The sequence below is a fragment of the Typopeltis vanoorti genome, chromosome 6 (genome assembly GCF_054136105.1).
Source record: "Typopeltis vanoorti isolate ZY-2024b chromosome 6, IOZ_Tvanoo_1.0, whole genome shotgun sequence".
In the NCBI taxonomy this organism is placed as follows: Eukaryota; Metazoa; Arthropoda; class Arachnida; order Uropygi; family Thelyphonidae; genus Typopeltis; species Typopeltis vanoorti.
Genome location: NC_143554.1, coordinates 38,643,359 through 38,656,604, shown reverse-complemented (window position 1 = coordinate 38,656,604; position 13,246 = coordinate 38,643,359). Strand labels below are relative to the sequence as shown.

The following is a 13,246-nucleotide window of genomic DNA, read 5'->3' as shown; positions in this document are numbered from 1 at the left end:
ACAAGGCCTCTTTCAAATTCCGTCAGTTACTTTCTCGCAGCCATTACACCCGGACTCAATTGCACTGACTCGGGAGAATCATAATACAGGTTGACGTGTTTCCAACGTCAACGGACTGAATCCTGAATCATCCTGGATATAAACGTTCCAAGAAATGTCATGACGTATCCCACTGTAAACTAGATTTTTGTATCAGTAATGTTTAATATATGGCAGAAGTTTTTCTAAATGCTTATTTGGGTATTATGGGATTACTTTGAACCTAGCCACGCAAAATGCTCAGTGTAAAAATCACTGTAATAAAATAGTAAAAAAATAAATATAGAAATTTTAAAAAATCTTCAAAGACTAAGCAAAATAATTGTGTTTATTAGAAAAAAAAGCGAGCTCCTATATCCATATTTAGACAATATTACGCATTAAGTAAAGCTGAAAGATTGAGATGGCATGAAGAATTTTGTACTCATCGTGCCACCTCTCTGCAATTTGTACTAATTCTCTCTAAGTATAACCATGCGGAACAAGACATTGCTACTACTACTAATAATAATTAAAAGATACACAAGCGTAGGACAGGGAGAGAAGAGAGAAAACGCTTTTATTAAATATTCAAATATATTGCATAGTTAATTATGTCAATTACCTGTAAAAGGCTCAGTTTCATTAAAAAAAAAAACAAAGATGATCGTAGATGTTTAAAAATGGTTGTTGGTTGATTGCATGCTCATTATCACAACTTGAACCTACAGCAGCTTTTGTCATAGATGTTAGTAATGATGTTTGTTTTTATTATTACGTTTTATTTGAAATGACAAATGAGATCCTAAATACCAAATTTCGTTAAAATTATTAAAAATAATGAAGAGTTATTATAATTTAGAATCGCTTTGCTAATCACATATATACAGCGTTTTTTTTTTTTTTTTTTTTTTTTTGTAAAAATTAGGTGACGGTACCCATTGTTTGACGACAGGAAAACTGAAAATTAAAACAATATGAAAAGAAAACTAAAACTTATTTACTAATGCTCTTTCATAGGATAGTAATGTTTTTGTAATAAGAAAAACAAATTAAGTGCATAACCGACAGTTGATATTTGACATTTTTGTAAAACTTCCGGCGAGTGTAAAACACGTTTAAAAGTTAAAACACATTTTACTAATTCGACCAATTTTTGGCTTAGGCTATGATATTTTGCTTTGTCTAAATCTGCGACTATAAATAATTAATTATTAGTGACACCTCCTAGGGTCCAAGAACTCATCGTGGTAGAGCACATTACTCCACTATGTCCACCTCACCATCTCCCCTAATACTCATTGATCCTACAACTCCAACGACATTACTTCCATCAATACACAACGCTATATACCGCCCACTACATCACAAATAGTATTTTTTGTCTATAAATCGTATGTGTTCTCATGGCGATTTTCCTGTGTGTATGCGGAATGAAAAACCCGAGTTTTCGAAAGAATTGAAAGCAAAACTGAGATGACTCGACAGATTTTAACAGAGATACCAATTTCATTAAATTCTATCTAGTAGATATGGAATTATTAATACCAGTACGTATCCTTTTCTAAATTTTGCCAATAAAATGGGCTGATTGAAATTAGAATGGAAACACATGGGTATCATTGCGAGTATATTTCAAATTTCATACTTGTGCCAAATCTGAGTAAATTTTTTCCAGCCCACACTAAGAATTACGTGAGTACGAACGGACAAATAACTGTTACAGGTGCTTATTAACGCACTAACAAACATAGTATACAGGACTAACATTAACAAAATAATAAAACTACCTTCATAGTTTAGGTACTTTGGCTGCAATTCTAAGAAATCATTGCCGAAAGTCGTTTGTTATTGTCACTTTCAGAACACCTCGTTTCTGAGCAAACAAATTAAGTTTGCTTTTCTTGCTACAATGTATAGACTTTCATCCTTTTTGACAGAAGCTATAACGCCTTTTTACAACACATCTATTTGAAACTACGAATTGTCACATTATTAAATGCACCGAATATGAAAAATGGAATCGCTATTAAAAGGCCGGCTCATTCCCTTCAGACTCGGAATGATCAAGTCTGAAAACATCTAAGCGAGTCTCATTATTTCTGACACCTAAAATTTCTGTTTGAATTTATTGAATATACAAATACTTATCAATCAATGATAAACAGATTCTCTTAATTATCTTATGAATTCCGCTTCTAGGAGCCTTCACAGCAGCTCTTTTAGCGATGCTTTTTGGTCGGAAAGATCTCCTAGGTTTGAATACCTCCTAAGAACGACGAGAACCTTTAAAAGGTCTTTTCATCTGAAGGTTAACTAATACGCCACATACGGGGATGGAGAGTCCCCCCCCCTCAGGAAAATTGGATTTTCATTTAGCAAAAAGAGACGAACCACGGCTAATTAATCTTCAACTGAAAGCCCTTGTAAAGGTTCATTGCATCCAAGACGGGGTTCGAACCCAGATCTTTCCAACCCAAGGCATCTTCGATACCGGCTGAGCCTCGGAGGCTCTCTCTTCTGAATAAAATTATATCATCCGCTATTTTAAAGAAAACGGTTGTACGCGTCATCCGGCCATCATTTTTTGACCAAAACAGACATAATTAATTTTTAATAGCGTTGGGAGTCGCTCCGTACGTTGACAGAATTAATTCTGCAGAACAATTATATTATAAAACTCGGAGAAACTAAGTGATCTCTCTTTTGAATATTTCCACATAACACTGATAGGAAATAATAACTAAAAGCATAATCCAAATAATTTCTGGGAAATGATAAAACGGATCTGGAGTATTTCCGCAAAATAATCAGTCATAGTGTTTTCAGATTTTCCTTACAAAAATAATCATTAGAATTAGAAGCGGATGCGTAATTAACATCTATACCTACATCAAGTAACTGAGTTCGGGTAAATGAGCATGCAGCAATTTATTTAAAAATTATCTGAAAATTGCAATGAATACTTACGTTTGACATACATTTTAGGACAACTCCTCTTTTCCATACATCCCGAGAGTACTGAGCAAACAACGGTTCCTTTTGTAATTTTTGTTATGAATTGGAAGTTAATTAAAAGATTTTTAAGTCATAAGGTTAATTTGATATGAAATAACCTTATAATTTTTAATATCACAAAGTTAATGTCGTTCTTAACGTTTAGCTGTTATGTAAACTTAACAAATAACTTAGCAAATTTACCGTCAGATTACATTAAAGGGATTTGTGACTGAGTTAAATCGTATACATAACATTTAATGATTGTGGAAAGCTAACAACGAAAATCTATCCTATCATTCGTTGACTTGGGAGATTGGCAACTGATAAGTTCTCTCAAAACCACAACTGTCAGTAAATCAACCACTACTTTCACACCTGAAATTTCACTGGTGTTTTTGCATGGTTTGAATTAATTTAATATTTGAAATTAATTTAAAAGTTAAAGTAAACAGGAACTTAAAGGAGTTTGCTTACCCCTGTGTAATCGCTGTCCAACTGCATCGGGTCAAGGATGTAGTTTGGGTAACCAATCTTCGCGTCCATGGCATTTATCTGGAAAATAAAACCACATTCAGTTTTTATTTCATGAATATTTTAGATCACTGATATTTAAAAAGAAAAATTTAAAAAAATGCCATGAAAACTAAGTGGTAACATAATTTATTTGATATATTTTTTTCACAAGTGTATTGTTAAAACCGATTATCATCCTGCTGAGATATTTAACAATGTTTAAGAATTCATGCACTCTACTTTCAAGGTAGCAGACTTGTAAATTGAGATAATTTGGATAAGTGACAAAGATGACTGAATTCAAATCGACCGAAGCTAAGTTGGAATCAATGGTAGCCAACCATGTAACAGTTCCTTACTCTGAATGCTTGTATTTGAATGAATGGTGTGTGTGTGTGTGTGTGTGTGTGTGTGTGTGTGTGTGTGTGTGTGTGTGTGTGTGTGTGTGTGTGTGTGTGTGTGTGTGATTCTATCCTCGTTCACTTCACTCATATTTTCAATCGTATCTCTATTCACTATCATCTTATTGCTAACAATGGTGTTATTACTGTTATGAACATTAATTGAGTAATAGTTGGTATATATATATGTGTGTGTGTGTGTGAAAATCATGTGTGTGTATATATATGTATGTATGTAAAAATACAAGTTTATAAAATTACTTGGTATCCTTAATATATATATATATATATATATACAGGGTGTTCGGAATAAATTTGACATATTTATAATTAATTATATTTTTCCGTAAGTTACATGTATTAACACACACTTCTCTTCATTTAAAAGTTTGGACCCTTCTTCATTCATATACAAGATGTCAGAAAGGATGGATAGCTGGAACCCACCTGAATCATGGAAGAGAATAACTTGTATCATGATGATTCGTGCCCGCCATCAAAATAAGGATATTACGACTGCTGCCCAATGCTCCCTGAATACAGTAAAAACAATCAGGCATGAACTAGAGACTTGCAATGGTGACTACGAGGATGTAGCAAGAAGAAAGATCCCTAGCAGATGATCTGATTGCGTTCGTACAGCAGAATTCCTCGCAAATCTGCAGGAACAGGTGTTGAAGAACCCTGGCATTGGAATTCGGGCTTTGTTCGTGGAGTTGCTAACTGTAGTCAAGCCCTGGATAACAAGGGTAGCCAATGGTAGGCCGTATGTATGGCAGCAGGCCTACTTCGGCCCCTTGCCACACCTCTGGGAAAAATCAAAAATGGTTGTCTGAAAATTTCTACGACTTCACCAGTCCAAATGTTTGGCCTCCAAACTCCCCAGACCTTAACCCCATGGATTATTTTGTATGGGGCGCAGTTGAAAAAGACACCAATCGCACTTCCAGTAATACAAAAGCCCAGTTAATGGATAAAATTAAAACAGTTTTTGCGGCCCTTCCCAGGGAGACTGTAGCATCAGCTTGTTCGAGGTTCCGAAGCAGAATTGAAGCTGTGATCGATGCTAATGGTGGTTATTTTGAGTAAATCTTGTTGATAGTATTGTAATTAACTCTGCCTGTAATGTTTTTTTGTCAATTCATTAAATTTAATAGATACAAAGAAGATTTTCTTTTTCCTTACGAAACTGTCAAATTTATCCCGAACACCCTGTATATCAGTATGTTTTTTTCTCTCTTTTCACAATAGCTGCGTTCTTGCTTTCGGCGCTTTAATAACTTCTTATGATCATCATTACTAGTCATGATCTTACGTAATCGTCTGATCAAGAATACTGATCAATAGGGAGAGTATTAGCCACCTGATCCCATGAATTGCCACTCCTCAGGGGCCCATTGCGTCACTTATAAAGCATTTAGCTCAGTTGGAAACGTTCTTTGGTTGGAAAGACCTGGGTTTGAATCCCTTCTGGTACGCGAAAGGTCTTTATAACTTTTTTTCATACGAAGGTGAGTTAGCAGGTCTCATAAGGAAATGGACAAAAACTAAAGTTTCTCATCCAGCAAAGAATAAAACTGTCCAGAACACGTTGTTATAGACATAATAAGCTGGCCCTCATAGCCATTACTGCTTCAGTTATAATTCCAATCAATTAATCAATCAAACAACTTTCCAAACACTAACCTGGATGAAATTTGTCATGCAACGGTCGTGTAACATTGTGAAAACGCCGGCATAAACCGATTTTTCTTGAAAGTTAATACTTAGGATTTTAAAGAAAATTTGCTGAGAAATGTTATAAACAAAATAAATCAAATAGATTTTAATTTTCTCAGAAATATTATCACGAAGCCCTTAATACAGTTTTCACTAAGCCTGTGACGAAATCTCTCACCTTTAGCCGACGGAGATTTTAATCGTGAAACAACTACAAATATCATTTGCGTAATGAAAGAGAGTTGCATTTGACAATCATTGACTTCAATGAAACTGCTTATCGGTGACATAAGAGGAGTGAAATGAGAATAAAATAAACGTTGATATTTAAAATTTTAAGGGAAGCATATACGTTTGCTCTTATCCTTTAAGAAATGCATTACCGACATAGTTCGTTGTGGTAATTTGTAACCTCATAATGTATCTCGAAAACCTTCGAAAGTTTAAAATTTCAATGTGAAAAGTAATATTAAACTAAAAATATTAAACTAAAAAAAAATATTAAAAATAAAATTTTAAACAGATGTTTAAAATTTTTTCTTGCAATATGTTGTAATCATACATACAGTATTATCATAGATAAATCATCATCATGCATATCATGGATTTAGGCCTAGCGTAGCCTGTTCCGGACTTCGAAATCCGCGTTGAATTTTTTAAGAGAACGTCCTGGTTTTCTTTTTTCCTAATGGCTTGTACTTTAAGGCTTGTTTCTATTTTCATTCCTTGAACGTGTTCCATCCATTTATGTTTATATTTTTTAATTTTTTCTATTACTGGTTCTTGGTTTAATTCTTTCATAATTTCTTCGTTTCTTTTGTGATCAAATAGAGTATACTTTGTATACATAAACTTCATTTCTGCTGTTATCAATCTTTGTTTATCTTTTTATTTTATTGTCCAGATTTCATTTCCATACAATAAGACTGGTAGGGCTAATGTATTGTATACTTTTAGTGTGGTTTGTTTTTGAACTAGGTTTGGTTTAAATATAGAGTTAATTACACCTGTTATTTTTAAATATTTTGCAATTTTTAGGTTTATATCTTTTTCATTTTCATATATGATCATACATCCTAGGTAGTTAAATGAATTCACCTGTTCTAAGCTCTTGTAATCTATTACTATTTTAGTTCTTACTGGATCTTGTCCTTTAAAGGTCATAGTTTTTGAATTTTCTGTTGATATTATCTAAAATAGCTTTCTGTAAGTTATCTTCAGAATTTGTAATTATTATTTGGTCGTCGGCAAAAAGGAGAGTGTTTAAGTTCACAGTAGGAGAACGTTTAATACCTTGATGGAAAAATTTATTCCATTTTATTATTCTTTCATTTAGGTAAATATTAAAAAGAGTTGCTGAGAGAGGTAATCCATGTCGGACCTTTTGATTTATCTCTCTCGTATATGATAGCTCATGATTTAATCTTATTTGATTATTTTCATATATACTTATGTTAGCTTTTAGGATAATATTTGGTATTTGTCTTTCTTTTAATATGTTAAATAAAATGCTTCTTTTAACTTTGTCAAATGCTTTTTCAAAGTCAAATGTAATATGTGTTACTAAATTGAATTCTCTTCTTTTCTCTATTATTAATTTTAGGCAAAAGGCTGGGTCTATACGTGATCGTCCTTTTCTAAATCCATTTCTAAATCATAGATAAATGATAAGAGAAAAACTTTTTAATAAAGGAAATGTTTATTACCCAGAATAGTAAGGCAGTCCTTAGTCTACTCATAGCACTAAAGTTGCTGAGATTTAAAACATTTCGTGCATGAGAATGTTTTCAAAACGGGAAGTGTTCAAGAAACTACTTATAATAGGCTGTGAGTTTCCCAACAAGTACCCAATACAAACCTTACAAAAGAAATCAGATCCAGTTGGTTCTCAGTACTGTTATTGTGTATATTATACGTACTGTACATATTAGGGATATCGTGGATAGGGATGCTTATGTCAGCATAATGTATGTGCACAAGATCAGTTAAATACTATACTGATCTTGATAAATGGTATCAAGATCGGTTATAGTATTATTAGTGACTGATTAGGTAATAATCAAAACTGTGGCGGCCGACTTAACATAATTCACGCGTTCGAAGAAAATGAGAATCGCGTTTATTTGACAAAAAAAAGCAAAATCTAAAGTTCTAAACCGAAAACCCTTATCAGGCTACCCTATATCTTAAAGAAGTTTGTATTTCGTTTTTGAACTTTCAACTAGAAAACGAATAAGCGCATGTCTATTTAAATACATAATGTTAAATAAATATCATACTAATACTAATTAAAAATTAACTGAATGATTTTTTCAGCAACATCAGTGACTTAAGTTTACAAAGCATGAACATTACAGAACTGTCAAGTATGCCGGCGGCAATTTCTCATTTAACCGTCTTTTAACCTACCGCTGTATAACAAAGGTCGCAAATCCAAATCTTGAATTTAATTACTTTTATTTTCATGGCTGAAATACAAACGACAGTATGTTGTTAAACAAAATATAAAAATATTTTCTCTCTTAAACTAATTTTCTTCTCACTAAACAGGCAAACTTCAGGTAAGCACACTTAATAAATATGATGCACTCTTTTCGTGACTTTGCCTTAGCTTAAAACAATAAAACAAATATTTTACCTTTTCTTGGCACATCCCTTTGGTGTCATTATCCAACCATATTTGAGAAGGAAGGCTGTTAATGAAAGCTTCTTTAAGAGACGTAATCATTTCTTTTAACTGGAAAATAAGACACTGTTCGTTAGGACTACTATCGTGAAACAAGGTCATGCGTGTAAGGTTACATGGGATTCATTGTCGTTATTCGGTATAAAATTATCGAACAAAAGAAATTATTATAGCGTTTCAGTCATATATCAATTTTTAGTGTCATTTTCCCTCTCATCTCTCTCTCTCTCTCTCTCTCTCTCTCTCTCTCTCTGGTTCTCAAAGCTCAAACTCTAACTCGAGTTTGAAAAGTTGTTAAAAACAAAAGAGAGCTTTTGTGTCCATCACGAAATGTAAATATAATCATAGAAGGATTATATCTCGAATTATATTCAGACCAGCCGTAGATGTTTCGGAAAAGTTGTTCTTTCGTTTTCTGAGAGAGAGAGAGAGAGAAGGGTCTGCGATCTCTCGCTTAAGTTAGCACCTCCTTAAAACTATTTTGGCTTAATTTATAAGTAGCAGAAACTAATAGCGAATTATGTGTAGGGGATGTCACCAACATATGTCTCTTAAAAGCCAAACTGACCAACTCCATGAAATAAAAAGTAGAAAAAAATTGATGATGTTATACGCATTGTTCTTTGAACTTAGATTGAAATATACGAAGAAACAAATACTATATAGCGAATAATTTAAGATGTTGGTTAATCGTTTATTTTCTGAAAAGTTAAGCACCAATCATGTTCGAGTAATAGAGAAATTTACAGAAAGTGAAGTTTATCAGCCTGCCTTATAAGAGGCTCATATATCGAAAGTCTCATTTTGTGATGCAGCAAGGAAAGTACATTCTTATTTATACACACAGACCTAGTTAGTTGTTTAATTTAATTATTTTGCTAATTTTCCAGAATAAGTTTAAATTAGGATTCAGCCACTTTGCAGGTTCATGCATGATCAATCATTCAAAATGAGATGTTCTATTTTTCATTGGTAACAGGATAAACGATAACAATAGCAGTAATGACCAACCTTTTTTGTTCAGCTAGTCTGCCAATAAATTATAAACTATTATCATATAATGTAGTCTGTAACGGATATGAATGCATAATACTCAATTAAATTAGGTGTTTCCGATGTGGTGTGGATTTGAATTTTGATTGAAAGTACAGAACTGTCTTGTGTATCTCATCCATCGTGCTTGCTTGTATTTTTATGTGAAATACCTTTATTACACGAGTTAAATTTAGGCATGGCTGTATTTGTTTGTTTTAAATTTAAACTTTAAAATATTTATTTTTATTTTGTGGATTTATAAAAAAAACGAATAATGTACGGTGCGTCTCCCTCTTTCAATATATTCGAAATATATTCCAAAAATTATTCCAAACATGGATGAAATATTTCAGTGAAGTAAGTCATAGATTTGCTATCACTGGCATACAGCTTTCAGAAGTTAATAAGTAAGTTAACAAACTCTGAATTTTATTTCAACTTCAGAGTTTGTTAACTTATTTATTCTGAAGCGTGAAGTATAATAGTGCTACAATTACCTTCATACTATCTGGTAGACTGAGTTACTCCATTCCCACTGTGACATTGATATTTACAAACATCTTTAGATTATAAATACATTTCACCATGAAACTACTGCCCTACTTCTTAGAGACCTGAAGTGGGCTATAAAAGTTCCATGCTTGGTAGAGGAGAGAATTTCCAGATTACCTAAAGCTCATTCTCTGGAGCATGTGGGCAGGCTCCATACGTCTCTCACATCGACACCTCTCCTTTTTTCCTTTGTGCCTCTTTTACAGATACTTTTATGGATATTATTCACCTGAGCATGCACATAACTCGACACTCAAGCCTCGACCAGTCACTACCATTTACATCTAGTTCGTAACCCAGTAACTAGCTATTTTTTCTCATTATTTATTTCTGTTGCCACTACTTTTCCACATTAGGTGTTTCTGAGGGACTGCAATCTTCAATCATTCAAAAGAGACATCAGTAATTTTCGCAACATCCATTTAATCCTTAGCCCATTTTAGTATGGAGGTTTGTGAAAGATATTAAGTGAGACGATTTTCGTCTCTACTCCACCAAGCAGGATAGGGTCTGAAGTTACAGACTTACTCCTTTTTCTCCTCTCCATTTTTGTAGTTCTAAATGTTGTGAAAGTGGAAATGCATGGGTTTTCTCTGAAACTAGATATTTTCGACTAAACATGACATTTCCGCAGTAGTCTGTTATTTTTCTCTTTTAGACATCAAAAGATTTACCGCCATTTTTATTGGACCTTCTTGAACAACTATTTCTTTTAACTTCCGTTAAAACTTCCATAGCTAATATTTATTTTTAAAAGTACTGAGGTAAAGGATTAATCCTGAATTTTTATTGTTGGGGTTACTGTCCACAATTTTTTCATTGTTATTACATAAATTGTCTACCAAGAGAAAAATAATATAATTTTCAGGACTTTAAGTTACTGTCTTAAACTGACTGTTACATCATTATAAACCTGTCCTTGTATACACCTCTGGTAATAATACGTAATGATTTTATAATGTAGTCATACAAGATGCAATAATGTACATCTTCATAATTACAATTTATTTCCAACAAATGTCCCAACTGGAGACTGCCTGAATGCATTCAGGAAGTCGACTATTTTCAAATCATCACATAAAATAGTACTTCAAAGAGACCTTCACTGATGAAATATAGTTAATGGGAAAAGACTTTGCTAGTAGGTTTGCATGTATGACACTGTGGTGTTTTGATATAGCACAAGCTGATAATGGAGCTCACTTAATTACAACCGATAAAATAATTAACTCCAGCTGTGAAAATAATCACGTGTTGCTGGCTATCATCACGTACAAAACTGTAAGTGTACTGAAACGAAACTCTAGTTGCGAAAACTAAAGGCACACCACCATTATGATAAGTGTTTCTATGAGGTGATGTGAGGTTAGGAGATGGCGAAGGACCGAAACGGTCATAATACAAAGATAATTATAGTCAAAAGGTGATACAATGGATGGTATTTTGAAATGGAATAATAAGAACATGCATTCATGAATCGCAACATCATTTCCGTTTTAAGGATCTTTAAGTTCTTTGTGATGCGTATTTGGAAACGTGTTCCTTAGATTTATCATCACTTTATGACATTAGTTTCGAGATACTTGATGCCGAAAATAAAATTTCGTTGCAAATAACATATCAGTGCAGGATAACGGATTGCTTAAAACATAAAAACATATATAACATAAAAGTATATATTTATTAATGAAATAGGGATCATTTACATACGATTGCATGTTTATAAATAAATTCCAAATGACTTGGAGTTACTCAGTCCTTAACTAATTCTTTATTATTATCATTGTTGTTAATATTTAACAAAAAACAGTTTTTAAATCTGAAGTTTTAATTTTTTTAAAAAAATAATTATCTAAAATATTAAATATCATAATTTAATATTTGAAATTACCATTAATTGAAAGGGAGATCTGAAATTTTGCAATATCAGGAGATTAAACATGCAACTACTCGCTAATGTGACTCTGTTTTGAATCGGAAAAAATTTCTTGTTCGCATTGGCATTGTAGAATAACTGAATGACCATTATCTTTATTTTGAGGATAAGCTTAACAAACCTAATAAAAACAGTTGTCGTTTTCTTACCTCCTTTTCTATGAAGTTATCATACTCCTGTTTCACGTAGAGAGCAGTCAAGGCCATACTAAACCCATCGTGGGCAAGATATACGCATTCCTTCCATCTCGCAAAGAACACCCTCTCATCGGCCATGTTAGGTACCTCTCGCCGAAAGTCGTAATATAGTCGGCGGAAGTGGATATCGAGATACGGTAAATACTTCGCCACAAACCTCCACGCCAGATAGTTGGCCACAGTCCTGCACAAGTAATTTTACATCAGAAAAATGGATTAATACAAAACACATTTTGATCAAAATTAAATAAATTGATTTTAAATAAATTTAATAATTTTTAAATAAAATGCATTAACAGAACTCAGTTCTCTTAATTATTTTCCAATACTTGTAGAAATATTTGAGTGAATCTGAATTCTGAATTTGATTCTAAATGTGTAGAAGTCCAAATTCAAATACCTACTGAGATTTCAAAATTTTACTTTGGGAATTGCTTTGCTGGTCATGAAATTAGCTTTTTATTATGAAAATAATCAGCTGTAACAAAGTATAGTTAATTTCCTATTTCTCTTCTTTTACGTATGTGGAATCTTTTGTGTAGGGAAGCGGCTACAGTAAGTTAGAAGTACCAAATGGCATAGTTTTGGCATGGAGTCGTATTATTATTATTACATAATAATACTTGGGAGGAATTTTTATCAGCATATGCACATTTTGCGAATACATATACAGATAATAATAATTATTATTATTATTGTAAAACGCAATTGTAATCAACGGCACCAAAACACAGATGTTGATAATACACAATCGAGAATCATGCGCCCCACACCACTATCTAGACACTGTCACACATACCGCATTAACAACAAAAAAAACCTGCCAATGTCCCGCAATCAAACCGGTATCACATGCAGAATACCTTGATCTCTACATAGATTGCCGTCTTAAATGGACAAAACATATAGAATACCTACATGCCAAACTCCGGACCATCGCAGCAAAACTCTTCCGAGTAAAAGACATTATTCCATCTAACATAAAAAAACTCCTATATCACGGCATTGCGAATCCCTACTCAGATACGGTATAACAGTCTGTGCAAACACATCAAACAGCCACCTAACAAAATTAGAAATATTACACAGGAAGATTGTGTCAACAGTGATTTGGACACCTTATAAACAACAGCCAATATCCGACCAGCACATGGCGATACACAGAATCCTGAACATTAAAAATCTGAAA

General features: G+C 33.1%; 1 protein-coding gene across 1 annotated transcript in view; it reads right to left on the bottom strand.

The window, feature by feature from the left end:
- Positions 1–13,246, bottom strand: part of LOC150105390 (neprilysin-1-like) — a 236,076-nt gene that overhangs the window by 55,432 nt on the left and 167,398 nt on the right. Inside the window, exons 11-13 of the mRNA XM_090393948.1 lie at positions 12,010–12,241; positions 8,290–8,388; positions 3,493–3,570 (exon numbers count right to left, since the gene is read on the bottom strand). Of these exons, the coding sequence (XP_090250074.1) occupies positions 3,493–3,570; positions 8,290–8,388; positions 12,010–12,241 (409 nt within the window). The remainder of the gene's footprint in view (positions 1–3,492; positions 3,571–8,289; positions 8,389–12,009; positions 12,242–13,246) is intronic.